Raw genomic sequence first — 27,749 nt, forward strand, 5'->3', positions numbered from 1 at the left:
AACATAAGCCCATGTCACTGCCACCAAGCGCAGGGCCTAGAATGGGCCAATGAGAGTTGCCCTAGCAATGTGAAGGAATGTAAGGTATTCTCTCCCTCAGCTGTTAACAGGAGTATCAGAGGATGTTCGTCTCAACTTAGGCACATTCATGTATGTAGTGCTGCTGAGTATGTGGTCACATGTGTTGGCTACATTTGAGTAATTTAGCAGACACTCTTATCCAGAGCAACTTATAATAGTGAGTCCAAGTACACAGCTCAAAAAAATAAAGGGAACACTTAAACAACACAATGTAACTCCAAGTCAATCACACTTCTGTGAAATCAAACTGTCCACTTAGGAAGCAACACTGATTGACAATACATTTCACATGCTGTTGTGCAAATGGAATAGACAACAGGTGGAAATTATAGGCAATTAGCAAGACACCCCCAATAAAGGAGTGGTTCTGCAGGTGGGGACCACAGACCACTTCTCAGTTCCTATGCTTCCTGGTTGATGTTTTGGTCACTTTTGAATGCTGGCGGTGCTTTCACTCTAGTGGTAGCATGAGACGGAGTCTACAACCCACACAAGTGGCTCAGGTAGTGCAGCTCATCCAGGATGGCACATCAATGCGAGCTGTGGCAAGAAGGTTTGCTGTGTCTGTCAGCGTAGTGTCCAGAGCATGGAGGCGCTACCAGGAGACAGGCCAGTACATCAGGAGACGTGGAGGAGGCCATAGGAGGGCAACAACCCAGCAGCAGGACCGCTACCTCCGCCTTTGTGCAAGGAGGAGCAGGAGGAGCACTGCCAGAGCCCTGCAAAATGACCTCCAGCAGGCCACAAATGTGCATGTGTCTGCTCAAACGGTCAGAAACAGACTCCATGAGGGTGGTATGAGGGCCCGACGTCCACAGGTGGGGGTTGTGCTTACATACCAACACCGTGCAGGACGTTTGGCATTTGCCAGAGAACACCAAGATTGGCAAATTCGCCACTGGTGCCCTGTGCTCTTCACAGATTAAAGCAGATTCACACTGAGCATGTGACAGACGTGACAGAGTCTGGAGACGCCGTGGAGAACGTTCTGCTGCCTGCAACATCCTCCAGCATGACCGGTTTGGCGGTGGGTCAGTCATGGTGTGGGGTGGCATTTCTTTGAGGGGCCGCAGAGCCCTCCATGTGCTCGCCAGAGGTAGCCTGACTGCCATTAGGTACCGAGATGAGATCCTCAGACCCCTTGTGATACCATATGCTGGTTCGGTTGGCCCTGGGTTCCTCCTAATGCAAGACAATGCTAGACCTCATGTGGCTGGAGTGTGTCAGCAGTTCCTGCAAGAGGAAGGCATTGATGCTATGGACTGGCCCGCCCGTTCCCCAGACCTGAATCCAATTGAGCACATCTGGGACATCATGTCTCGCTCCATCCACCAACGCCACGTTGCACCACAGACTGTCCAGGAGTTGGCGGATGCTTTAGTCCAGGTCTGGGAGGAGATCCCTCAGGAGACCATCCGTCACCTCATCAGGAGCATGCCCAGGCGTTGTAGGGAGGTCATACAGGCACGTGGAGGCCACACACACTACTGAGCCTCATTTTGACTTGTTTTAAGGACATTACATCAAAGTTGGATCAGCCTGTAGTGTGGTTTTCCACTTTAATTTTGAGTGTGACTCCAAATCCAGACCTCCATGGGTTGATAAATTGGATTTCCATTGATTATTTTTGTGTGATTTTGTTGTCAGCACATTCAACTATGTAAAGAAAAAAGTATTTAATAAGATTATTTCATTCATTCAGATCTAGGATGTGTTATTTTAGTGTTCCATTTATTTTTTTGAGCAGTATATTTTCATTTGTACTGGTCCCCTGTGGTAATCGAACCCACAACCCTGGTATTGTAAGTGCCATGCTCTACCAACTGAGCCACACGGGACTACACACAGGCAATACACACTCATGGGAAAAAATGTATGTATATACATTTAAATACACACAGATCAGTGGTGGGAAAAGTACCAAATTGTCATACTTGAGTAAAAGTAAAAATACCATAATAGAAAATTACTCAAGTAAAAGGGAAGGTCACCCAGCAAAATACTACTTGAGTAAAAGTCTAGAAGTATTTGGATTTAAATATACTTAATTAAGTATTAAAAGTAAAAGTATTATCATTTCACATTCCTTATATTAAGCAAACCAGACTGCACAATGTATTGATTATTTTCTTTTACAGATAGCCAGGAGCACACTCCAACACTCTGACATCATTTACAAACAAAGCATTTGTGTTTAGTGAATACGCCAGATTAGAGGCAGTAGGGATGACCAGGGATCTTCTCTTGGTAAGTGTGCGAATTGGACCATTTTCCTGTCCTGCTAAGCATTCGAAATGTAACGAGTACTTTTGGGTGTCAGGGAAAATGTAAGGAGGAAAAAGTACATTATTTTCTTCAGGAATGTAGTGGAGTAAAAGTAAAAGTTGTCAAAAATATAAGTAGTAAAGTAAGGTACATATACCCCAAGAAACGACTTAAGTAGTACTTTAAAGTACTTTTACTTAAGTACTTTACACCACTGACACAGATGTACAACTCAATGCCGTACAACCATTATGCGGAAACACTTAGAGCACATTCACAGAAATACACACACGAGTACAGTAGCCAATCTAATAATACAGGTGAGATAAAAGTCCCATCTGTGTTAAACATTTCAGAATAGGTGATCTTAGAAGTTGTGTACATGTATTATATGATAAACGCAGTGGTCTAAAGTACTTAAGTAAAAATACTACTTAAGTAGTTTTTGGGGTATCTGTGCTTTACTTTACTATTCATATTTTTGACTACTTTTACTTTTACTTCACTACATTCCTAAAGAAAATATGATACTATTTACTCTATACATTTTCCTTGACACCCAGAAGTACTCCTTATATTTTGAATGCTCAGCAGGGCAGAAAAATAGTAAAAATCACATACTTCTTAAGAGAACCTCCCTGGTCATCCCTACTGCCTCTGATCTGGTGGACTCACTAAACAGGCATGCTTCATTTGTAAATTATGTCTGAATGTTGGAGTGTGCACGTGGCTTTCCGTAAATAAATTTAAAAAACAAGAAAATGGTGCCATCTGGTTTGCTAACTGTTGGGGCTAGGGGGCAGTATTTGCACGGCCGGATAAAAAAACTTACCCAATTTAAACTGGTTACTACTCTTGCCCAGAAACGAGAATATGCATACAATTAGTAGATTTGGATAGAAAACACTCTAAAGTTTCTAAAACTGTTTGAATGGTGTCTGTGAGTATAACAGAACTCATATGGCAGGCCAAAACCTGAGAAGATTCCATAAAGGAAGTGCCCTGTCAGACAATTTGTTGTCCTTCTGTTGCATCTCTATCGAAAATACAGCATCTGTGCTGTAACGTGACATTTTCTAAGGCTTCCATTGGCTCTCTAAAGCCGCCAGAAAGTGGAATGGGGTGTCTGCTGTCTCTGGGCAAAGAACAGCAGCAGAATTTGTAAGTGGTCAGCCTGGGGACAGTGAGACTGAGATGCGCATTCACGAGACTACTCCATTTTTTTCTTTCAGCCTTTGAATGAATACAACGTTGCCCGGTTGGAATATTATTGCTATTTTACGAGAAGAATTGCATAAAAATTGATTTTAAACAGCGTTTGACAAGCTTCTAAGTACGGTAAGGGAATATTTTGACATTTTTTGTCACGAAATGCGCTCGCGTGTCACCCTTCGGATAGTGACCTGAACGCACGAACAAAACGGAGCTATTTGAATATAACTATGGATTATTTGGAACCAAAACAACATTTGTTGTTGAAGTAGAAGTCCTGGGAGTGCATTCTGACGAAGAACAGCAAAGGTAATCAAATTTTTCTAATAGTAATTCTGAGTTTAGTGAGCCCCAAACTTGGTGGGTGTCAAAATAGCTAGCTGTGATGGCCGAACTATGTACTCAGAATATTGCAAAATGTGCTTTCGCCGAAAAGCTATTTTAAAATCTGACACCGCGATTGCATAAAGGAGTTCTGTATCAATAATTCTTAAAATAATTGTTATGTATTTTGTCAACATTTATCATGAGTAATTTAGTAAATTCACCTGAAGTTTTTGGTGGGTATGCTAGTTCTGAACATCACATGCTAATGTAAAAAGCTGGTTTTTGATATAAATATGAACTTGATTGAACAAAACATGCATGTATTGTATAACATAATGTCCTAGGAGTGTCATCTGATGAAGATCAAGGTTAGTGCTGCATTTAGCTGTGGTTTTGGTTTTTGTGACATATATGATTGCTTTGAAAATGGATGTGTGATTATTTTTGGCAGGGTACTCTCCTGACATAATCTAATGTTTTGCTTTCGCTGTAAAGCCTTTTTGAAATCGGACAATGTGGTTAGATTAACGAGAGTCTTGTCTTTAAAATGGTGTAAAATAGTCATATGTTTGAGAAATTAAAGTTATAGCATTTTTGAGGTATTTGTATTTCGCGCCACGCGATTCCACTGGCTGTTGACTAGGGTGGGACGTGCCCATAGAAGTTAAAATAAGGAATTAAAAATGATTTATACTTTTACTTTTGATATTTAAGTATATTTTAAACCAAATACTTTTAGACTTTTCCTCAAGTAGAATTTTACTGGGTGACTACCTTTACTTGAGTCATTTTCTATTCAGGTCTATTTACTTTTACTCAAGCGTGACAATTTGGTACTTTTTCCACCACTGGATAAACGTATTGACAGTAATATTTTGTTGTGAGAGAAATCTGATATTGCTAACGGTTGAAGTCTGTCTTTAAGACCCCACTGGGCACACACTGGTTGAATAAACGTTGTTTCCACCAACATAGAATTCCTGTAGCCAGACAATGACACCTGGTTTAAAGACGTGAGGTCCTCTGGTAAATAACTAAATACATTTCCAGCTTCACAAGAAAGGCACAACGTGGAACAGATGTTGAATTGACGTCTGTGCCCAGTGGGACAGTTGTACAGAGCTGAGGAGGGTGTATGGACCTTATTTAGGCCTGGAGATGATTGTGCCTGTTTTTCCTTAGAAATGTTTAGTTGTGTTTAGTTATTTACCAGATTACCTCATTGGAAATGTGTCTTTTGCATATCCCAACTCTCCCTGAAAGAGTGGGGGCACAGCCAGGGTCTGCCGTTATCAACAACGACCCTGGAGCAATTAGGGTTACGTGCTTTGCTCAAGGGAACATTGGCAGATTCTTCACCTTGTCAGCTCAGGGATTCGAACTAGCAACCTTTCAGTTACTGGCCCAATGCTCTTAGCGCTAGGCTACCTGCCACCACAAGGCTACAGTACCTGATGCCACATTCATGTATACTGTACAGTGTTTTCCCTTACAAACCTGCAAGTACCTCCTTATGTAACAGCAACAGTAACTGATGGATGAGGCTACCTACAATGGTATGTCTCTTGGCCTGAGCCTGTGTACTGGAATCTATTGACTGAGTTGGCTAGCATGAGTAAGCTAGCGTGAGTAAGCTACCGTGAGTAAACTGTGATGTATGACCAGTAGTTGTTCCTGTAAAAATGCTAAATTTATGATAGGCTTACATGTTTCATAGCAATTGCATTTCGTTTTCTTTGAGCTTATGATTAAGGTGTCCGACATACGGATAAGGTAACAGGGGTCAACCCATCCACTCACCTGTGACCTGACCTTGGTTAAGTGGCCTTACAGGTAACTACTTCACCTACAGCATGCATTTTCTACATCCTGACCTAAAAACTCTTGAACGTCCAACTTATACACACACTGCACGTCAAGTACTTCATACATAAACGTGACAACACGTCCATTTGGTAACCTCCATACCACAACTAGTTGGTGGAAGGAAAAGGTGAGATGCTTCACAAGTGTTGGTATCGCCTTAAGGCCGATCACTGTTGAATAGCTACTGCAGAGTTACTAAAGAAACACAAAGCCTCATACACGTCTGTAAAGTTCAGCTGTTAACATGTGTCTTACATCTCTGTCAACTGACCGCATTTTTCTACACCTCAACTGAAGATGAAATAACAGGTAGTTTGCTCAGTACTTTTGATGTAAAAAGTCCACGGGAAGAGTGCGCTTACAGTAAACTGTAGTCCTGACTCAATTAATGTGGTATCTCTACAGCTTGATGTTTAGAACAACATATTTGAATGATGCAAATGGGACTCTTTACCACATACCGTCTTTGGAGGACGTTTGTGAAGGACCTATGTTCCCAGAAGAGCAAAAGGTTTTAAATCAAGTAAGATGTACCAATCTTTTTTTTGGTGGAAGTTTTCTTTTGATAAGAGAGTGTTTCTGTGGCACCCTCCAGATTGTATAGGGGAGAGTGGGGTAAGTTGAGCCGTTTTTAACATTCAGCATCACTACATCAAGGCAAATATAGTAATATTCAGGATGTTGTGTATCACTGGTAATAATCACAATTCATTTAAACAGAACAGTTTTGAAAACATAGCTTGTCCCAAAAAAGTGGACTCTTGGCACAACTTACCCCGGGTATGGGGTAAGTTCAGCTAATGGACAGGGTAAGTTGAGCGGCCTTGGGGTAAGTGGGTCATGGTGTCTTGTGACAGTGTGTGATGGTGCTGGTAGGTCAAAGTTTAAATCAGGGAATGGGGGTGTGGTATATTGTATATCTTAAATATTTGCCTACATTCAGATATACACTGAACAAAAATATAAACACAACATGTAAAGTGTTGGTCCCATGTTTCATGAGCTGAATTAAAAGATCCCCAAAATATTCCATACGCGCAAAAAGCTTGTTTCTCAAAAATGCCATGCACACATTTGTTTACATCCCTGTTAGTGAGCATTTCTCATTTGCCAAGATAATCCATCTACCTGACAGGTGTGGCATATCATGAAGCTGATTAAACAGCATGATCATTACACGGGTGCACCTTGTGCTGGGGACAGTAAAAGGCCACTCTAAAATGTGCCGTTTTGTCACACAACACAACGTCACAGATGTCTCAATTTGGAGGGAGCGTGCAATTGCCATGTTGACTGCAGGAATGTCCACCAGAGATGTTGCCAGAGAACTGAATGTTGATTTCTTTCTCTACCATAAGAAACCCATTGTTGTGCCAACGTTGTTTTAAAGAATTTAGCAGAACATCCAAACGGCCTCAAAACCGCAGAACATGAGTATGGCGTTGTATGGGCGAGTGGTTTGCCGATGTCAACATTGTGAACAGTTTTTCCCATGGTGGCGCTGGGGTTATGGTATGCGCAGGCATAAGCTACGAACACAATTGCATTTTTCTCGATGGCAATTTATATGCACAGAGATACTGTGACAAAATCCTGAGGCCCATTGTCTTGCCATTCATCCGCTGCCATCACCTCATGTTTCAGCATGATAATGCACGGCCCCATGTTGCAAGGATATGTACACCATTCCTGGAACCTGAAAATGTCCCATTTCTTCCATGGCCTGCAATACTCACCAGACTTCTCACCCATTAAGCATGTTTGGGATGCTCTGGATCAACGTATACGACAGCGTGTTCCAGTTCCCGCCAATATCCATCTACTTCACACAGCCATTGAAGAGGAGTGGGACAGCATTCCACAGGCCACAATCAACAGCCTGATCAACTCTATTCGAAGGAGATGTGTCGCGCTGCATGAGGCAAATGGTCACATCAGATACTGACTGGTTTTCTGATCCACGCCCCTACTTGTCTTTAAAGGTATTTGTGTCCAACACATACATATCTGTATTCCCAGTCATGTGAAATCCGTAGATTAGGGCCTAATGTATTTATTTCAAATGACTGATTTCCTTTTTTGAACTGTAACTCAGTAAAATCTTTGAAATTGTTGCATGTTGCGTTTATATTTTTGTTCAGTATACTGTAGATCTCTCTGTTCAATATAACTTACCCTTCTATTTCTTGACTGTTGTTTCGATGTGCCAATTCGTAAGCAAGTTCTCTGCATTTGAGGCTACTAAGCCCATGAAACTGGTCCACGAGATTCTTGATATGTTTAGCAAGCTCAGATTCCATGTCATCAGTCCTCTGCTACTCTATCCTAGCCTCTTTCACACAGGCACATGCTCATTTTCCTTTTTGTCAATGTGCCTCTTCAGTGTCATTCATTCTATTTTGTCATCCCTTGTTGCTCCTTGAATGAACTTCTCCCCTTTTCTCTGTCTGTTTTTCTTTCTTTCTTTCTTTCTTTCTTTCTTTCTTTCTTTCTTTCTTTCTTTCTTTCTTTCTTTCTTTCTCTCTCTCTCTCTCTCTTTCTTTCTTTCTTTCTTTTTCTCTCTGTCTCTCTCTCTCATTATTTCTCTCTCTCTATCTTACTCTGTCAAAAGGAGTTTTGCTTATGGCTCTGATTTCCCTGCCTCATCACTGCCCTCTTGTGGTAGTCGATTGCCATAGCAGACTTGTAAAATGTTGGATCATAGCCATAGGATATTTTATTGTACAAGTGTATTAAATGTATGACATTATATTTTAATGTACAGGATATTCCATCCCTTATAATCCCTAATATAATTACAATTTCGATCATAGTAGGACTACCTACACACCTGATAAGCCCGGATATGCAGGTCCAAATGACAGTATTAGCATCAAAATGGCATGTATCAATATTTTATAACTGATACATAGTATAAGTTGTTAATTGTGTATTGTTTCATGTTCCAGAAGGGTTCATGGGAATTAACAGTTTGGGATCCACTGCCATAATAGACACTGCCTAGCAGGGTTGGGAATTGACCCCAACCCTTCTGCCAAGATAGAATGTGCCAACTTTGAGATAAACATTGGCCTTGTTCCCACTAGAGGGCATCATTAACCATTTTATCAACAAAGCCCCATATACTACCCACCACTGTGACCTGTATGCTCTCGTTGGCTGGCCCTCACTACATATCCGTCGCCAAACCCACTGGCTCCAGGTCATCTATAAGTCTTTGCTAGGTAAAGCCCAGCCTTATCTCAGCTCACTGGTCACTATAGCAACATCCACCCGTAGCATGCGCTCCAGCAGGTATATTGCACTGGTCATCCCCAAAGCCAACACTTCCTTTGGCTGCCTTTCCTTCCAGTTCTCTGCTGCCAATGACTGGAATGAATTGCAAAAATCTCTGAAGCTGGAGTCTTATATCTCCTTCTCTAACTTTAAGCATCAGCTGTCAGAGCTGCTTACCGATCACTGAACCTGTACACAGCCAATCTGTAAATAGCACACCCAACTACCTCATCCCCATATTATTACTTACCCTCTTGTTCTTTTGCACCCCAGTATCTCTACTTGCACATCATCATCTGCACATCTATCAGTCCAGTGTTAATGCTAAATTGTAATTATTTTCACCTCTAGGGCCTATTTATTGCCTGCCTCCCTAATCTTCTACATTTGCACACACTGTACATTGATTTTTCTATTTTTCTTTTCTTCTGTGTTATTGACTGTACATTCGTTTATGTGTAACTCTGTGTTGTTGTTTTTGTCGCACTGTTTTGCATTATCATTATCATCCTATAAGAGGCAATAGAATGAGTTCACAGTAACACAAGAAAGAACCTTAAGTGTTTCAATGAAATCAGATATATATTTTATTTATAAAACAAGTCTGTATTTATTTTACAAAATTATTCAAAATGTACAGCACAATTTCAATGAAAGGGATTTTTGTAATTAAGTGTAGAAGGTGAAAATTAAATGAAATATACTTTTTCAGTCTTTGTAGGAGGGATCTCGTGTGTAGATTTAGCAAAGATGGTGGATAAATGAAGATAGTTCACCGAGGCCTTTTACCATCGAAAATAAATAGTCAGTTCCGGTCTACTTAACTGGGTGTGTCTCCCATAGCCACCAATGCAATAGCAGCTGGGTCTGGTCTACTTACAGTACTTCATTGACTTTCATTGAACCAGAAAAAAAACAGCAAGTGGGGTGTCTCGCTTCCTCTTCCATCGCTGGTTTTGGTTTGGCTTCAGTGTCTGCCAATATCTTGAAAAGACTGCTGCAAATACTAAAGCAACACTGGAGAAATGCATAGAACTTGTGTTGAAACCTTGCAGTCTATCTATGAAGCAGTCCTTGACTTTTACATTAGAAAGTGCAATTCAAAGAAAAACTGAAATCTTTGTCTAGTTTGAGGTTAAATTCTAAAGGGATAGAGAAGTCTACCGGTATTTTTTTTTTTTTTAAGTTAATTAAAAAATAAAAATAAAAATGAAAATATACTTTTAAAACTCAGGTTAGTTTTAGAACAATTGATTTTGGAACAATTGATTTTTGAGGTGACATGTTTATGAATGACACGTGACACAGTCTGTCGCTATGGAAACTAGTCGACCTCCAACAGTCGGTACCCATGTCCTCTAGGTCATAAAGCTGTTATGCAAACCTCTGTTTCATACGTTACCTATTTGCTTTGTACAGATGAGAAACTTAGCAACACCAGTAAAGTACACATTCTGTACCGTACAATGACTGCACAGTGTAATATGCATGCCTTGAAACTCCTCCCTGTTCCTGTGATCTGTTGAATATTTAAAATCGGAGATGACTAATAGCACCTCATTAAAGGTAGTGTGTTTATGTAAACATGGCCTAGGTATGAAGCAGACAGACAGGGGATAATCAGGTGTCCCATTCTTCCACTGCTCCACTGATTATAGATGGAAGAGACGGAGAGTGTGATACTAAGATGCATACAAAGACTCCCAGTCAGTCCCACATTTATAGGGAATAAAGAACGAGATCTCTGGCTGGATTGACACAGATGACATGTCCCAATGGGATGCACTGCCTTTCATCTCTGTGAGTGTTACTGAGTGTGATTGAGGGCACCGTGTGAAATGGTGTGACCAACGAGGTACAGACAGAGAACGTCTTCTGTGTTTGAGTGTGCATGAATTAGTTTAATAGAGAAAGCCATGACTTTTTGGTGTGTATGCATGTGTGTGTGTGTGAACTTTGTTTCCCAGCTCAGAGGTTCTCGTTGCTAGGCTCGTGACCAGGGAACAGATCGGGGGTTTCTGCTAACGTGGCCCTGACCTTCTTCTTCTCTTTAAAACGTCCTGAGTGGGACACTTTGACATGGCGTCCCTTGGTGGTGGTCTTATCCACTATCCTCTCCAGACGGGCGTTCAACTGGCTGTCGTCTGTGGCGCCCTCTACTGGCCCGGGGGCTCCACCGTGGGGTGTGGTATTGCTGCCGTACTCCGCTGGGATCTCGTACAGAACCTTGGGCTCGGACTTCTTCTTACGGAGGAAGGTGAGCTTCCACCAGCCAGGCGACGGGTCAGCCATGACCACACACACAGAGAGAGAGGAGGGAGAGCGGGATGGAAGAATGGAGGGGCCTTGGGTTGGTGTAGGGAGAGAAAGAGTGAGAGAAGTTTAGTATTCAGTTAGTTAATAACTGTAGCTTGATAGCTCCCAACGTTTACAATGAAGATGGATCAGACATGAGTCATGACCTCTCAGAGAGAAGAGTGAGAGAGGGAGGGAGAGTTACATAAATCCCCGTACTACTCCCTTCCCATTCCCCGTTCAAACTCCTGCCACACCTCTTACCATAAGCCCTAACCACAGTAACCTGACTCCCAACACCGCCCAGCTCAGATCGATCTGTGTCAGGGGGAACGGACTGAGCTCTCCTGAATATTTCAGGGGAACTCAATAGGCACCATATGGTGGAGTGGTGACAGGGCACCGGTGGTGATTGGGTTACTCCTATTGTGTGTTGGCCAAGCTAAATGTGCTGGCTGCTAATACAGCGCCTCATATTTCAGCTAAACCCTTTCTACGATGGGGTAACACTCACGGGTTGCCCAATCTCTGGTACTGAGGTGCTGCTCTTTGAATAGCAAGCGCCGTGTTAACATTGTCACTACTTCGGCCACTACTACTGCCATTATCAATCCCTCTACCATTGTCACTACTTCTGCCACTACTTCTGCCATTATCAATCCCTCTACCATTGTCACTACTTCTGCCACTACTATTGCCATTATCAATCCCTCTACCATTGTCACTACTTCTGCCACGACTATTGCCATTATCAATCCCTCTACCATTGTCACTACTTCTGCCACTACTACTGCCATTATCAACCCCTCTACCATTGTCACCACTTCTGCCATTATCAACCCCTCTACCATTGTCACTAGTTCTGCCATTATCAATCCCTCTACCATTGTCACTACTTCTGCCACTACTACTGCCATTATCAATCCCTGTACCATTGTCACTACTTCTGCCACTACTATTGCCATTATCAATCCCTCTACCATTGTCACTACGTCTGCCACTACTACTGCCATTATCAACCCCTCTACCATTGTCACTACTTCTGCCATTATCAATCCCTCTACCATTCTCACTACTTCTGCCACTACTATTGCCATTATCAATCCCTCTACCATTGTCACTACTTCTGCCACTACTACTGCCATTATCAATCCCTCTACCATTGTCACTACTTCTGCCATTATCAATCCCTCTACCATTGTCACTACTTCTGCCACTACTACTGCCATTATCAATCCCTCTACCATTGTCACTACTTCTGCCACTACTACTGCCATTATCAACCCCTCTACCATTGTCACTCCTTCTGCCATTGTCAATCCCTCTACCATTGTCACTACTTCTGCCACTACTACTGCCATTATCAATCCCTCTACCATTGTCACTACTTCTGCCATTATCAATCCCTCTACCATTGTCACTACTTCTGCCACTACTATTGCCATTATCAATCCCTCTACCATTGTCACTACTTCTGCCACTACTACTGCCATTATCAATCCCTCTACCATTGTCACTACTTCTGCCATTATCAATCCCTCTACCATTGTCACTACTTCTGCCATTATCAATCCCTCTACCATTGTCACTACTTCTGCCACTACTATTGCCATTATCAATCCCTCTACCACTGTCACTACTTCTGCCACTACTACTGCCATTATCAATCCCTCTACCATTGTCACTACTTCTGCCATTATCAATCCCTCTACCATTGTCACTACTTCTGCCACTACTATTGCCATTATCAATCCCTCTACCATTGTCACTACTTCTGCCACTACTACTGCCATTATCAACCCCTCTACCATTGTCACTACTTCTGCCATTATCAATCCCTCTACCATTCTCACTACTTCTGCCACTACTATTGCCATTATCAATCCCTCTACCACTGTCACTACTTCTGCCACTACTACTGCCATTATCAATCCCTCTACCATTGTCACTACTTCTGCCATTATCGATCCCTCTACCATTGTCACTCCTTCTGCCATTGTCAATCCCTCTACCATTGTCACTACTTCTGCCACTACTACTGCCATTATCAATCCCTCTACCATTGTCACTACTTCTGCCATTATCAATCCCTCTACCATTGTCACTACTTCTGCCACTACTATTGCCATTATCAATCCCTCTACCATTGTCACTACTTCTGCCACTACTACTGCCATTATCAATCCCTCTACCATTGTCACTACTACTGCCATTATCAATCCCTCTACCATTGTCACTACTTCTGCCATTATCAATCCCTCTACCATTGTCACTACTTCTGCCACTACTATTGCCATTATCAATCCCTCTACCATTGTCACTACTTCTGCCACTACTACTGCCATTATCAATCCCTCTACCATTGTCACTACTTCTGCCATTATCAATCCCTCTACCATTGTCGCTACTTCTGCCACTACTATTGCCATTATCATTCCCTCTACCATTGTCACTACTTCTGCCACTACTACTGCCATTATCAACCCCTCTACCATTGTCACTACTTCTGCCATCATCAATCCCTCTACCATTCTCACTACTTCTGCCACTACTATTGCCATTATCAATCCCTCTACCATTGTCACTACTTCTGCCACTACTACTGCCATTATCAATCCCTCTACCATTGTCACTACTTCTGCCACTACTATTGCCATTATCAATCCCTCTACCATTGTCACTACTTCTGCCACTACTACTGCCATTATCAATCCCTCTACCATTGTCACTACTTCTGCCATTATCAATCCCTCTACCATTGTCACTACTTCTGCCACTACTATTGCCATTATCAATCCCTCTACCATTGTCACTACTTCTGCCATTATCAATCCCTCTACCATTGTCACTACTATTGCCATTATCAACCCCTCTACCATTGTCACTACTATTGCCATTATCAATCCCTCTACCATTGTCACTACTACTGCCATTATCAACCCCTCTACCATTGTCACTACTTCTGCCATTATCAATCCCTCTACCATTCTCACTACTTCTGCCACTACTATTGCCATTATCAATCCCTCTACCATTGTCACTACTTCTGCCACTACTACTGCCATTATCAACCCCTCTACCATTGTCACTACTTCTGCCATTATCAATCCCTCTACCATTGTCACTACTTCTGCCACTACTACTGCCATTATCAACCCCTCTACCATTGTCACTACTTCTGCCATTATCATTCCCTCTACCATTGTTGCCACCACTATCACAATAGATATGACTACTACTACAACGACTACTGCTAATGCAAGCCTGAGATTGGGGTTAGTTCCATTCTGATGCAGTCATTTCTGATAATTAATATACTTCTTTTTCCAGCTGAAATTCCCCTGGCCTTGGTTCAAATCCAACCAGTCATTAGAATAATTCTTTCAACAGGGAGTTTCAGTTTAGTGTTTCATCTCAATGGAAGTTTCCCTGTTATGACGAGACAGAAAAGTACCCCGGTGTTAGCAAGTAAAATGCTTTTTCAACTCCAGGTAAACCGTTCTGCAAACAAACATCAAAGGGACTTCCAGAAGTCATGTGTTCTGTAGTGTGTCAGTGCAGGTTAAGTGCTCCTGCTCGGACTGTAAAAGTCGTGGGAGAGTTTGGCTGCTCATTGTGTAATACAGGCAGAGCAGGTTGTATTGTCTGTCCTGTGGGTTTCTACACAAGTAAACCTCCCCACTTTAGCAAACATGTACTGTACTGATTTACCAGCACACATACTATATCAACACAAATGGACATCTAGAACATGAAGATCAGACTAACTATGTGAAGCGCAGACAAAGGCGAACACACACATGCAAATGGAGGGACACACATATAGCAAACACATGTAGTAAACGTAAAAATAGACACGTGCGGGCACACACACACACACACACACACACACACACACACACACACACACACACACACACACACACACACACACACACACACACACAAACATACACAAACACATACTGCTCTGCCCTCGCTGCACACAGATAAAGCCTCTGCTTTGTGCCACTCTCCCCCCAGAAGAAGGGAGTAGGCTGTTACCCGCCGATCGCCTAGCAACGCTGTGGAAATTTCCATAGACTATGCTAATGTAATTTTGGTGATCTGTTCCGGTGCTGATCAGTGGTGGAAAAAGTACCCAATTTTCATACGTGAGTAAACGTAAAGATTCCTTAAAAAAAAATGACTCAAGTGAAAGTCACCCAGTAAAATCCTACTTGAGCAAAAGTCTAAAAGTATTTGGTTTTAAATGTACTTAGGTATCAAAAGTAAAAGTATAAACCATTTAAAATGTCTTATATTAAGCAAACCAGACGACACGATGTTCTTGTTTTTTTTATTTACAGATAACCAGGGGCACAGTCCAACACTCAGACATAATTTACAAACGAAGCATTTGTGTTTAGTGAGTCCACCAGATCAGAGGCAGTAGGGATGACAATGGAGGTTCTCTTGATAAGTGCATGAATTTGACAATTTTCCTGTCCAGCTAAGCATTCAAAATAAATTTTAAAAAGTACTTTTGGGTGTCATGGAAAATGTAAGGAGTAAAAAGTACATTATTTTCTTTAAGAATGTAGTGGAGTAAAAGTAAAAGTAGTCAAAAATATAAATAGTCAAGAAAAGTACAGATACCCCCTAAAAAAAAATATATATATATATATATATATATATATATAAGTCATATATATATATTAAGTCATATATTATATACATTATAAAATAAAATAAAAATAAAATAAAATAAAAACACTAAATCAGACTTCACCTCTGAAGTGATCGAGGTACACCAAATATGCTCTACACATGACCAATAGTTTTCCAACGGTATATATATATATATATATATATATATATATATATATATATATATATATATATATTATATATATATATAATGTATATAATATATATGACTTAAGCACTTTACACCACTGGTTCTGGTGACCTGATAGCTGAGGGTTGGGTTTGGGTGTGTAGATAAACAAGCAGAAGCCAAGACAGATTTTTTTCTCTCATGACAAAACAACCGATACACTTGGTCAACATGTTAATGTTTGAGTTCCTTTGACTGGATTCCTGCCAGGGTGAAACGTTCAGAGGCAAAGATAGTCTGGGTGTCTTTTTATCTGCCTCAGCATAATAGTCTGTCTAAGATATGTCTAGTCTTAAATATCTGGCTTTATGTGGAATCATGTCCTGTTTACAGTTGATATTTTACTGGTCAATTGTTATTCAACCTAACATATTTGTAATGATAAATTGCTTATCTGGGTTTACTAACACATATGTCAGTCACCGGACTTTGTAGTACTGCCCTATGTGTGGGTGGTTATCTTACAGTCAAAGTGCAACCCATTTTATGACCCTTCTCAAGCGGTTTTCCTCATTAGTTCTATTGACCATTATATTGCCCATTATATTGCCCATTATATTGCCCATCGGAATGCCAGTCAGTCAGTGACATTCAACACAGCTCATTCTCAGGTCATCCACGCGGTCTGTCTTTCCGTCATTCCACCTCTTGTCCTTTAGCCATCAGTAACCTAGATTTCCCATTTCACACCCTCCTCAGAGCAGAACATCGGACCATGTCCTGGACCAGTCGTTGGTACAGCCAGTTGTCCAGCTCAGCAGACAAGGTTACTTCCAGTAAAAATCCAAGTACTGAGTTGGTTTAAAATGATGTCATGAGGAATTCCATAAGAAAACATGAGATCTCCATTTTAGAGAATCATTAATTTTATGGCTGTGTTGCGTCACTATTTGGAATGGCCAAAGGCTAGGCCAGAGGCAATCCCTTCAAGGTAACAACGATCGTGTCCATATTCCTCATCCAGAAAAATCGATCAAACAAACATAATCACAATTTCACTCCATTACAGGTAGTAAACCTGCACTTGTAGCCCAGATTTCTAGTGAGACTCTGTATCAATCCTTCCAGTCATGTGGAAAGTCTACGCTACGGTAAACATCCACCTGTGTGTGCAGGCCGGGGTTAACGCCACTGATAGGAAAGTTACCTTTGGTGATAACTCTGTCTGCAATAAAGCCTATAGCTCCATTCCCATGCTAACGTTGGACTCTTATCTGGGAATTCAAATATTTACGAAATGTGGAGCGTGGTCAAACATGAGGGGAAAATCCCTTAAAATGACAACCTCACTTCTCATGCATCTGTCAAACTATTGCGTTAAGCAGGCTTTGACACAACAGTGGCCGATATGCTGGCCATTAGAGCAGTGGTCATTCCCTCTAAGGATATACTACACGTGTTTTGGTATGTGTTAAATTGATGCCGTGACTAAGATTATACTTATTACTTATTAGCGAAGAGTAAGATGTCAAGGCGAGTTACGCAAATGATGGTGTCATGTTGGTATTTTACAGCTGACATAGTTAGTGGGAGCATTGTATTAAATCCATACGAATGTAGACACATTGACATACGGTCACCAAGGTACAGTGCAATCAGTTAGGTGCAGTGTGTGCTAACAGCTTCGTGTTTACTCAGTGTGTGTATGGTCAAAAGGCTCAGTGTTCAAAGGTCCTTATTGCTAACTGGAGGGGCCCAAGGAAGCCTATTGTGTCTGAAGTCCACTCTCAGTCAGTTTAAGAGGTGTCCATCTGAATTAGGTATGTTGCGTGAATAGTGCAGTAAGCACAATATTTGAAGTTGTGGAGAAAGATACAACAAGCTCTTCAATTTTGATCATCCATATTTTGTCATTGCAATCTTGCTGTACATCTGGCAAAATGTTGTTAATTGTGTACTGTCAAGATACAGCTTAGGGTGTGTGTGTGTGTGTGTGTGTGTGTGTGTGTGTGTGTGTGTGTGTGTGTGTGTGTGTGTGTGTGTGTGTGTGTGTGTGTGTTTGTGTGTGTGTTTGTGTGTGTGTTCACAAGAATAGTAAACAAACAAAAATGTTGTTGGTCCCCACAAGCTTAAATGCTATTGGTTGGGGGTTTAGGGTTAAAGTTAGAATTAGTGTTAGGGTTATGGTTACGTTTAGGGTTAGGAGCCTGGGTTCGTTTTATGGTTAGGAGCCTAGGGTTAGTTTTATGGTTAGGAGCCTGGGTTAGTTTTAGGGTTAGGAGCCTGGGTTAGTTTTAGGGTTAGGAGCCTGGGTTAGTTTTATGGTTAGGAGCCTGGGTTAGTTTTAGGGTTAGGAGCCTGGGTTAGTTTTAGGGTTAGGAGCCTGGGTTAGTTTTAGGGTTAGGAGCCTGGGTTAGTTTTAGGGTTAGGAGCCTGGGTTAGTTTTAGGGTTAGGAGCCTGGGTTCGTTTTAGGGTTAGGAGCCTGGGTTAGTTTTAGGGTTAGGAGCCTGGGTTAGTTTTAGGGTTAGGAGCCTGGGTTAGTTTTAGGGTTAGGAGCCTGGGTTAGTTTTATGGTTAGGAGCTAGGGTTAGTTTATGGTTAGGAGCTAGGGTTAGTTTATGGTTAGGAGCCTGGGTTAGTTTTAGGGTTAGGAGCCTGGGTTAGTTTTAGGGTTAGGAGCCTGGGTTAGTTTTAGGGTTAGGAGCCTGGGTTAGTTTTAGGGTTAGGAGCCTGGGTTAGTTTTAGGGTTAGGAGCCTTGGTTAGTTTTAGGGTTAGGAGCCTGGGTTCGTTTTAGGGTTAGGAGCCTGGGTTAGGTTTAGGGTTAGGAGCCTGGGTTAGTTTTAGGGTTAGGAGCCTGGGTTAGTTTTAGGGTTAGGAGCCTGGGTTAGTTTTAGGGTTAGGAGCTAGGGTTAGTTTTAGGGTTAGGAGCCTGGGTTAGTTTTAGGGTTAGGAGCCTGGGTTAGTTTATGGTTAGGAGCCTGGGTTAGTTTTAGGGTTAGGAGCCTGGGTTAGTTTTAGGGTTAGGAGCTAGGGTTAGTTTTAGGGTTAGGAGCCTGGGTTAGTTTTAGGGTTAGGAGCTAGGGTTAGTTTTAGGGTTAGGAGCCTGGGTTAGTTTTAGGGTTAGGAGCCTTGGTTAGTTTTAGGGTTAGGAGCCTGGGTTAGTTTTAGGGTTAGGAGCTAAGGCTAGGTTTAGGGTTAAGGTTAGGTTTTCAGGTTAAGGTTAGGGTTAGAGGCTAGGGAAAATAGGATTTTGAATGGGACTGAATTGTGTGTCCCCACAAGGTGATTGTACAACACTGTGTGTGTGTGTGTGTGTGTGTGTGTGTGTGTGTGTGTGTGTGTGTGTGTGTGTGTGTGTGTGTGTGTGTGTGTGTGTGTGTGTGTGTGTGTGTGTGTGTGTGTGCAATATCCTCACCTGTGTATATGTAGAGATCTGGAGGCGACCTTCCTCCCAAAGCGTAATAGTTTATGGGAGAAGCCCTGCTCGGAAAGCCAAATTCATTGATTCAAATATCAGATCATTCCCACTCCAATATCCACTCCAGAATCCTCTTCCACTCTTATCCTTTTACTGCTATCCTTCCCTTCGTCTTCTTCGTCCTCCCCTGTTCAGTCTATTCTCTCTCTCTCTCTCTGATAGCTAGGTGTAGAGCTACAGGTGCAACCTTTGTCCCTCCCCCTGTCACACAAATACACACTCAGCTGAGTTGAACACCATAGACCCCGCCCACTGGGACTTGGGTAAACACAACCAGGGTGACAGTGAGACGAGAAGAGCGTAGATAGACGCTCAATAGATCCGCTTGGCTTATGACATGTTCTGCCAAATCACTCTGCCAACACGTTCGCCGTGTCTGCTGGTTCAGTCAGACAGAAGGCTTGTTAATACCAACTATGTAAAACCTTGAGAGGTTAGAGAGGACGACCGTTGTTTATGGTTATACCCGGAGATCTGCCCCGCCCTTAGATATCATGTTGTATCCATGTGGATTTTCATCACGCCTGGCGTTCTAGTTTTCAACACTCCCTCAGAAGTAGGACGTTGGTTAATATGTAACCAAAAGGCTTAGCCCTCGGATGCATTAAGGAAGGAAGTCCATCTCCATGGCTTCAATTTGTATTGGCGTCATTGTTGGATGTCAACGTGTTGTTTAGAAGCTCTTGGATACATAAACCACACGCGTGTCAATATCGCTCCCCTGAATATACAGCACACACGTCCAGACACATACAACGACGAGGCAACAAAAAAAAAAAAATCTGTCTTTTTATTCAGTGGGTAAGACAGCAGAAGTCTCGTACAACCCTCTGACAATATCCCCAAAAAGTGAAACCTACGCGGACACAAATACAACAATCTCCAAGACAGCTTGTGAGAAGGCTTGAAACTGGCAGATCACATGTCATTTTGAAAACATCCTTATGACCCAAAATGGCTGCCATAAAACCAAAGAGGCCTATATAACCCATCTCATCTCTCCCCACAAGCCTAGAGAGCATGGCTCCTTGTGTCCAGCTCCAAGTAGTCAACCATCTGTTTGCTAAGGCCCATAAACCTGTGATCATGTGATACGTGTCTCTAGAAGGGCGATATGGACAAACAACACAATCAAGGCGTGTCTTTTGGCTGAACGTGTTCGTTGTTTCATATACACGTTTCGCCAGTGACTTTCCCAGAAGCATAAGGGCGACAGTGGGCACGTTCAGTTCTTCTGACTACCTACATTATGTAGGCTACAACTTGAACCAACACAGATATGAACCCGTTATCCTATATCATAGTATCATGTTATGACAATCTGAGCTCTACAATAATACGGTTATTTGATATAGCGCTATGAGCATTATGAAAGATCAGGTTGAAGAGGGAGGAAATAGGCCTGAGCAGCGCCCCTGTCCTATCAATCTCTGCCACGGGCGCATCATGTAAAACTCCCAACATTGCCATCCTTAGATCTCAAGCATATCTCAGCTTCATATCAGTTCGCATGTTCCGGAGAGAAGTGGTCATGCTCCCTCCCTCCTTTTGTCTGATCTCATCTCTCTCTCTCTCTCCCCCTTTCTGGGATAGGCTGGGCGTGTGTCTCAGCAGTGTTTTATTGGCAGATGCATGGACAACAAACACAATTGAAAGGGACAGCGCTATTCCAACAGCGCTATCTTTTACCAGCACTGCACAAGAGTTCATAATGGCTCTACACATACTGTTCCTTCTGACCTCTGACCCCAAATGAGTGTTTCAGTTCTTCAAACCAATAGATGTTTGGAGAAGGAGGTCACGTGTGTGTTAGAGAGGGGCAGAGAGGGGCAGAGAGGAGGAGAATGATTATTTTACATTTTAGTCATTTAGCAGACACTCTTATCCAGAGCGACTTACAGTAGTGAATACATACATTTCATACATTTTTTTGGTTTTTGTTGTACTGGCCCCCAGGGGCGAAAATCTGATATCAACTTTGGAGGGGACAATTACATGAAATTTTCTCAAGAGCAATTCCTGAGGGGGACACCAAAAGTAGTGCTGTAACACATAACCTACATTGTAATATGGTAAATGTATATTGAGGAACCAAAGAAATAAGGTGTTTGCCGTACTCCTAACTACCGGTACCCAAAACTACACAACTAATCACAACAGCAATACCATTGCCTTTAACAAATCTTAGTTCAGTCACCAGTTTAAGTTGAGAGTGGGGGTATCCATGGCATTTTCCAATTATGTTCCTATTTTACAAGTCAAAAAAATTGAGAACCTTTCATAATGTTGCCAAACAAAGACTCAACAAACTTACCTGAGACTCCCTGTCTCTGCCAGTCTGTCCCTGCATAGCTGTCCCCAACTCTGCTGTCTGTGTGCCATCTGTTGCCTGCTCTGCCTAATGACATCATTGTGAAACATTTCCATTAGAATTTCATTTCTTTCTTTTGAACATTTTATCAACTAGTCTGAGATATTAGGCTACTAGGGTTCTTACTTTGCGTTTTGGTGTACTGAAAAATACTCTGATGTCCGTCTTTTATTTTTCTGCCATTTTTCTACCTGGCTGGCTGGCTACACACACACACAGTGTGTAGGTTATTTACAGTAGGAGATGGGCTTCTATCATCTTCTATCATTCTATTTGGGCTTCGATCTAAAAGGTAGCTAGCAAATGTGAAACGGATTAAAATGACAAGAGTTGACAGCTGTATGAGTTCACCATTTACACAACATATGCTGCAACCTTTTGTAATTTTAATAGTTTGTTTCATATTGGCTGGCTTCCAACAATAGCTGAATTTGCAAAGCTAGCGAGCACCAATTCAGTTTCAGTGGTGTTTGCTATAATCTTTGCTACCCGGGTTAAATAAAGGTGAAATAAAATAAATAAATAAAAGTTCCCTTGCGACAATTTAGCTTTTGCAACGAGACCATTAAATATATTTAAGACAATGGTAGAAGAGAGTGTAGTTCTGTTCAGTTTGGACTTCAGTTTATCGCTAACCTTATCACAGGGACTTTGAAGCACTAACTTACATCATCTGCGTGCTGATCTTGGAATAAATTGACGATAGCAAAGATTCCATCTTTGACGACGCCACATAAATGGAATAGGTACTAGCTAGCTTAATAGTTCATATTTGCGCGCTAGCTCTGCATATTCAGCTAGTGTGTGTGCGCGATTGACTGGATTAACCTTACGTCAGTTACGTTCATTGAGTGCCTTTCAGACAGTAGACACGACCCCTCTGTTACCTTGCCAACTAAGGAACTGGCAGTGGATCAAACCATTGTGAGGCAAAGGGTGGGGGGGGGTCGCAATCTTTTGAAACTTAAAAACGCGCTATTAAGTGTCTATAATCAGCACAATTGCTTTCATTGCGTATTATTAATATTATTTAAATTACATAGTTATGTTTCAGTGATATATTGGGGGGGACAAATCATATTTTTCCCAGGATGGGGGGGGTCGTGGCCCCCCGTGGAAATCGAACCCACCACCCTGGCGTTGCACACAGGGAAGACCCTTATCTATGCATAGTCACTTTACCCCTACCTACATGTACAAATGACCACAACTAACCTGTACCCCTGCACATTGACTCGGTACCAGCACCCCCTGTATATAGCCTAGTTATTGTTATTTTATTGTGCTATTTTGTATTTTATTTTTGACTTTAGTTTATTTAGTAAATATTTTCTGAAATCTCTTTCTTGAACTGCATTGTTGGTTAAGGGCTTGTAAGTAAGCGTTTCACAGTAAGGTCTACACCTGTTGTATTCGGCGCATGTGACAAATACAATTGGATTTGATTTGAACTTCAAGGTGACAGGGCGCTTAGACAGACTGCAGCACGAAGACCAACAAACGGAGCCTCGTTTCTGACGGTTGATCACAGAACGCACAAAACAATTCTGCTCTGGTCTGTACCTGGGTGGGGAAAATGGGAGTGAACTTTATCTCTACGACTGGGTCTTAGTTGATGATATTGGTTTGGTTTACCTGGTGGATAACGAGAGAGCTGGGGGGGGGGGGAGAGAAAATAAATCGTAGACACAATGTCATTCACTCGTGAGAGAAGATCTGATTAAATATCACTTGTAATCAAACAGTAACGTTGCCGTTCGTTGATGCCAATTTGACATGACTGTTTGCTGCGACTGGATGAACAACTCTAGGTGAAAATATAGTCAAGTGCACACGCAATGAGATGTTCATTCAAAGCAGGCACCCCGTATAGAACTGTAGCGACGTAGATAAGCAAATACGCTCCGGCATCAATCACAACTGGCTCGCAGATAAAGGAAAGCCGTGCCACCGAGCCAAACGGAAGATTCTATTCCTGTCAAACTGATTCTACGTACAGTACAATCGACCTGTCAATCTACTACAGGCATGTCAATACAATATGCACTGTGTTTTACACTAGATAGGTGTTATTCTTGTCGTTTTGCCTGTGTGAGTGTCTGTAGTGTTTGGATTTTGTTATGTTGTTAGTTAAGCATGTGTTGTTAGGCGTTGTCTGCCAATAATCAACCAGTGGGTATAAATAGTTTATTGAGTTTGAAGTGGTTTTTGCAACAGTACCTCCTTGTGGACAGAGACTAGAACTGCACATACACACAATGGCCATCCCCCCCCCCCCAAAAAAAAGCAATGTGACCTCTGTAAAAAAAAAAGACTGTAATAGTCTATCTTTATAATCTACTACTGATGCCAGACTAGGCATTTGGGTCAGGGCATTTGGGTCAAATATTTCCTTAGTACAACAAGCCCCACTAGCAATAGAGACTATCAAATAGCATGTCACCTGATGTAGTACTCACATTACCCAGCAGAGGGCATCCAACCAGCATTGTACATGACATCACTGGGCACTCTGCCATCACACACAGGGCTGGCACTCTGCCATGGCAGTAAGTTCACTCGCGCTGTCCTGCTGGTGGCGGACCTCTAAAGCGATTAGGCCGCGCTGCTCTCTGGCGCTAGGAAACCTCCATGGCACCTCCGTGCTGCTCTCCCATGTGGGACGTTGGCTGTGGGTCCACCGGGTCTGTCTAGCGCAGCTAGAAACTCTGGGTCCTGCTCCAAGTCCTGGGGAGCGTCCTACAGACTTACAGACTACAGTCCATTGGTTGCTAGTGGGGCTTGTTGTACCACGACGCCGCTGAAAATGACTGATGACAGGAGAAGAGTCAGGTTGAATATTTTGGCTGTTTTTCTTTTTTCTCGTACCAATAGCTGTTGTCTCCGCAAACGAGATGGTTGAAGTTGTGAAGGGAGTCTTAAGTAACACTGCCACCCAGTGGTCTTACCCTATCGTTGCAGGGAAGCTGATCAGATGGGTACAATGGTTTGAAAGGTTTTTGTGCTGTCTTTGTTTGTGGTAGTATGGGGATAGGACACCAGGTGGCAGTTGAGCATATTTACACTCAAAACCTCGTGATTTCATAATAACAGTGGAGAATGTTCTGTATGTTTTAGGATTCCGACACACCGTTTAGAAATACAGTATTCTACTCAATCAGAGGAAACAGCAGTGAAGAACAATGGGTGGATCATTGGTAGAATAATGAAGAGGGAGAGTGATGTTTATTTATTTTCCCTTTTGTACTGTAATTATTTGCACATTATTTACAGCACTGTATATAGCCACAATATGACATTTGACATGTCTCTATTCCTTTTGAACTTTTGTGAGTGTAATGTTTACTGTTCATTGTTTATGATTTATTTCAGTTTTGTTTGTAATCTATTTCACTTGCTTTGGCAATGTAAACATATGTTTCCCATTCCAGTAAATCCCTTTGAATTGAGAGAGAGAGTGAGGAGAGAGGTGCTCTGTAAATGGGATTCTGACGGAGGGCTGTCCCCTTAAGCACAATGTAGCCCCCTTCACTCTCCTCTCTCGCTCTCCTTCCCCTCTCTCCTCTCGCGTGCGACTCCATTTTAATTTCACAGCAGAGAGGGCTTAACACTGCCCCCCCCCTCTCTCTCTCTCTCTCTCTCTCTCTCTCTCTCTCTCTCTCTCTCTCTCTCTCTCTCTCTCTCTTCCCTCCTTCCCTCACTTCACGCCCACCCCATCCCTCCTTCCCTCTCTTCATGCCCACCCCATCCCTCCTTCCCTCTCTTCATGCCCACCCCATCCCTCCTTCCCTCTCTTCATGCCCACCCCATCCCTCCTTCCCTCTCTTCATACCCACCCCATCCCTCCTTCCCTCTCTTCATGCCCACCCCATCCCTCCTTCCCTCTCTTCATGCCCACCCCATCCCTCCTTCCCTCTCTTCATGCCCACCCCATCCCTCCTTCCCTCTCTTCATGCCCACCCCATCCCTCCTTCCCTCTCTTCATGCCCACCCCATCCCTCCTTCCCTCTCTTTATACCCACCTCATCCCTCCTTCCCTCTCTTTATACCCACCCCATCCCTCCTTCCCTCTCTTCATACCCACCTCATCCCTCCTTCCCTCTCTTCAGGCCCACCCCATCACTCCAGTCGCTCGTTACCGAGGGCGGCGGAGGAGGCACAGTGAATGATGGGAGCCATCCATTAGAACCCCACCACCACCCTCTGTCCTACACACACACACACACACACACCTGACTCACAAATACACCCCCACCCCCTAACACAAATGTATGCGTCACACACTCACAACAACCACCTCAAACACACAGACACTCTCACCTTCTTCCCGCACCCCCAGGCATCTCTTCAGAATACGTGGGCGTAACAGGTTAGGTGTAAGCCGTGCTTTAACGGCCACTTCCTCTCCAGTCAGGTCCAATATGCACCAGTGTTACCGGTTACAATGGGAGTGGGGAATAATGCATCGGACTACCCCCCGGTTTCTATTCTCCTATTCTCCTCTTGCAGCGATGGTCATGTCTGTATCACGTTTGACACAACCAATTCAGAGCATCCTTTATTGATTGGCAGTGACGTATTTTCTGTTTTGTTACTATTCTATTTTCCTTCAATACCTCCAGGCCCTGCCCAGTGGATCACCCATTCAGTCAGACTGTGGAATGGTCCTTCTTTTCCGCTTACCTAAATAGCCACTTCCCATTTCAAATTGTGGGTAATCGAGCTGTATCAGCGCCGCAATAACTCATGAAGATGATGATGATGATGTTCCTACAGTAACATCGTTCATGGTCAAAGCTGTGACGATAGAAAGATGCTGGTAACACTAACGGCTGTGCGAATGTCGGTAATGATCACAGTGACGGTAATGACAACAGTGATGGCGTTGGAATTGGCAAGATAGTGGATAACACTAGTTGAAAGCATAAAAGTACAAACCACGTAGATTCCCAGGAGAGTTTTTTTCCCTTTTCTACATGTAATAGGTGAGCTAACTGGCACTTCCTCTCCATTGATGGGCAGATAGGCCAAACATCTGGTTTCAGAATCGAATCTGAGCCTGCTAGAGCTGCTGCTTAATATACAAAGCACTGTCACCACTCTCAGCTAGTGTCAACATCCCATCACATCTTGACAACTGGGATTGTTTCCAAGATCAACTGACATGGAATGGAAAAGTTCCATTTGGTTCAGCAAAATATGTTCAATTGATACAACAAGAGAGTGACACAGTAGCGCACACGCACGCACACACACTCACAGAAACACGCCTCTCAAAAGTCAACAGAGAAAACCAGTCAAAAACCCATCTTTTTAAATCAAATCTTCTCACCCTGCCCCATCCCCCTCCCTTTCCTCACCCCCCCCCCCACCTTCCCTCCTATCCCTTCCTCCCATTCCCTCCCTCCCGCGGCTCCATATTTCTCCATTACTGCGATTTTTAAACACCTCTTGTACTCCTATTAAAAAAAAGTTCTGCACTATTTGCCACGTCGGCTATCAATCACTGTCCACACCACTACCCCATCCACGCCTCCACCCCCCCCCCCCGGTCCCTCCAGCCCAAAGACAAGCGCTGCGCAGATCCATTTGTCAAAGCGGCTCCGGGGGCTACGCTTGACTGTGTCCGAGGAGGACAACCTGTCTCCACCGCTACCGGGATGAAGGAAGGCGCTATGCAAATCAGCGGCTAATCTACGGCGGAACACAAGCGCGGCCCGGAGCCTGAGTTCCATTACTCCTCTTTAGCCTCCTGAT

At 42.8% G+C, this 27,749-nt stretch overlaps 2 protein-coding genes across 2 annotated transcripts; both read right to left on the reverse strand.

Annotated features, from left to right (window-relative positions):
* Window positions 1-9,590: 9,590 nt before the first annotated feature.
* On the reverse strand, window positions 9,591-19,900 carry LOC106600846 (proline-rich protein 15-like protein A). Its single transcript, XM_014192558.2, has 2 exons — window positions 19,559-19,900; window positions 9,591-11,372 (listed from the first exon to the last, which is right to left on the reverse strand). The coding sequence occupies exon 2, from the start codon at window positions 11,317-11,319 to the stop codon at window positions 10,996-10,998; it is 324 nt and encodes a 107-aa protein (XP_014048033.1). The 5' UTR covers window positions 11,320-11,372; window positions 19,559-19,900; the 3' UTR covers window positions 9,591-10,995.
* On the reverse strand, window positions 11,379-26,335 carry LOC123741843 (hyphally regulated cell wall protein 3-like). Its single transcript, XM_045716054.1, has 3 exons — window positions 26,313-26,335; window positions 13,179-13,240; window positions 11,379-12,878 (listed from the first exon to the last, which is right to left on the reverse strand). Exons 1-3 carry the CDS (start codon window positions 26,333-26,335, stop codon window positions 11,833-11,835), a joined length of 1,131 nt encoding a protein of 376 aa, XP_045572010.1. The 3' UTR covers window positions 11,379-11,832.
* Window positions 26,336-27,749: the final 1,414 nt, after the last annotated feature.

The sequence above is a fragment of the Salmo salar genome, chromosome ssa03, assembly GCF_905237065.1.
Source record: "Salmo salar chromosome ssa03, Ssal_v3.1, whole genome shotgun sequence".
NCBI lineage: Eukaryota > Metazoa > Chordata > Actinopteri > Salmoniformes > Salmonidae > Salmo > Salmo salar.

Bases quoted from the DNA above. Each gene is read 5' to 3' on its own strand.
- LOC106600846 (XM_014192558.2), bottom strand. From the start codon at position 11,319: ATGGCTGACCCGTCGCCTGGCTGGTGGAAGCTCACCTTCCTCCGTAAG.
- LOC123741843 (XM_045716054.1), bottom strand. From the start codon at position 26,335: ATGCCTGGGGGTGCGGGAAGAAG. The intron at 13,241-26,312 runs GTGAGAGTGTCT...TGATAATGGCAG, and splicing joins CCTGGGGGTGCGGGAAGAAG to TAGTAGTGGCAGAAGTAGTG. The intron at 12,879-13,178 runs GTAGTGAGAATG...ATAATGGCAGAA, and splicing joins TGGCAATAGTAGTGGCAGAA to GTAGTGACAATGGTAGAGGG.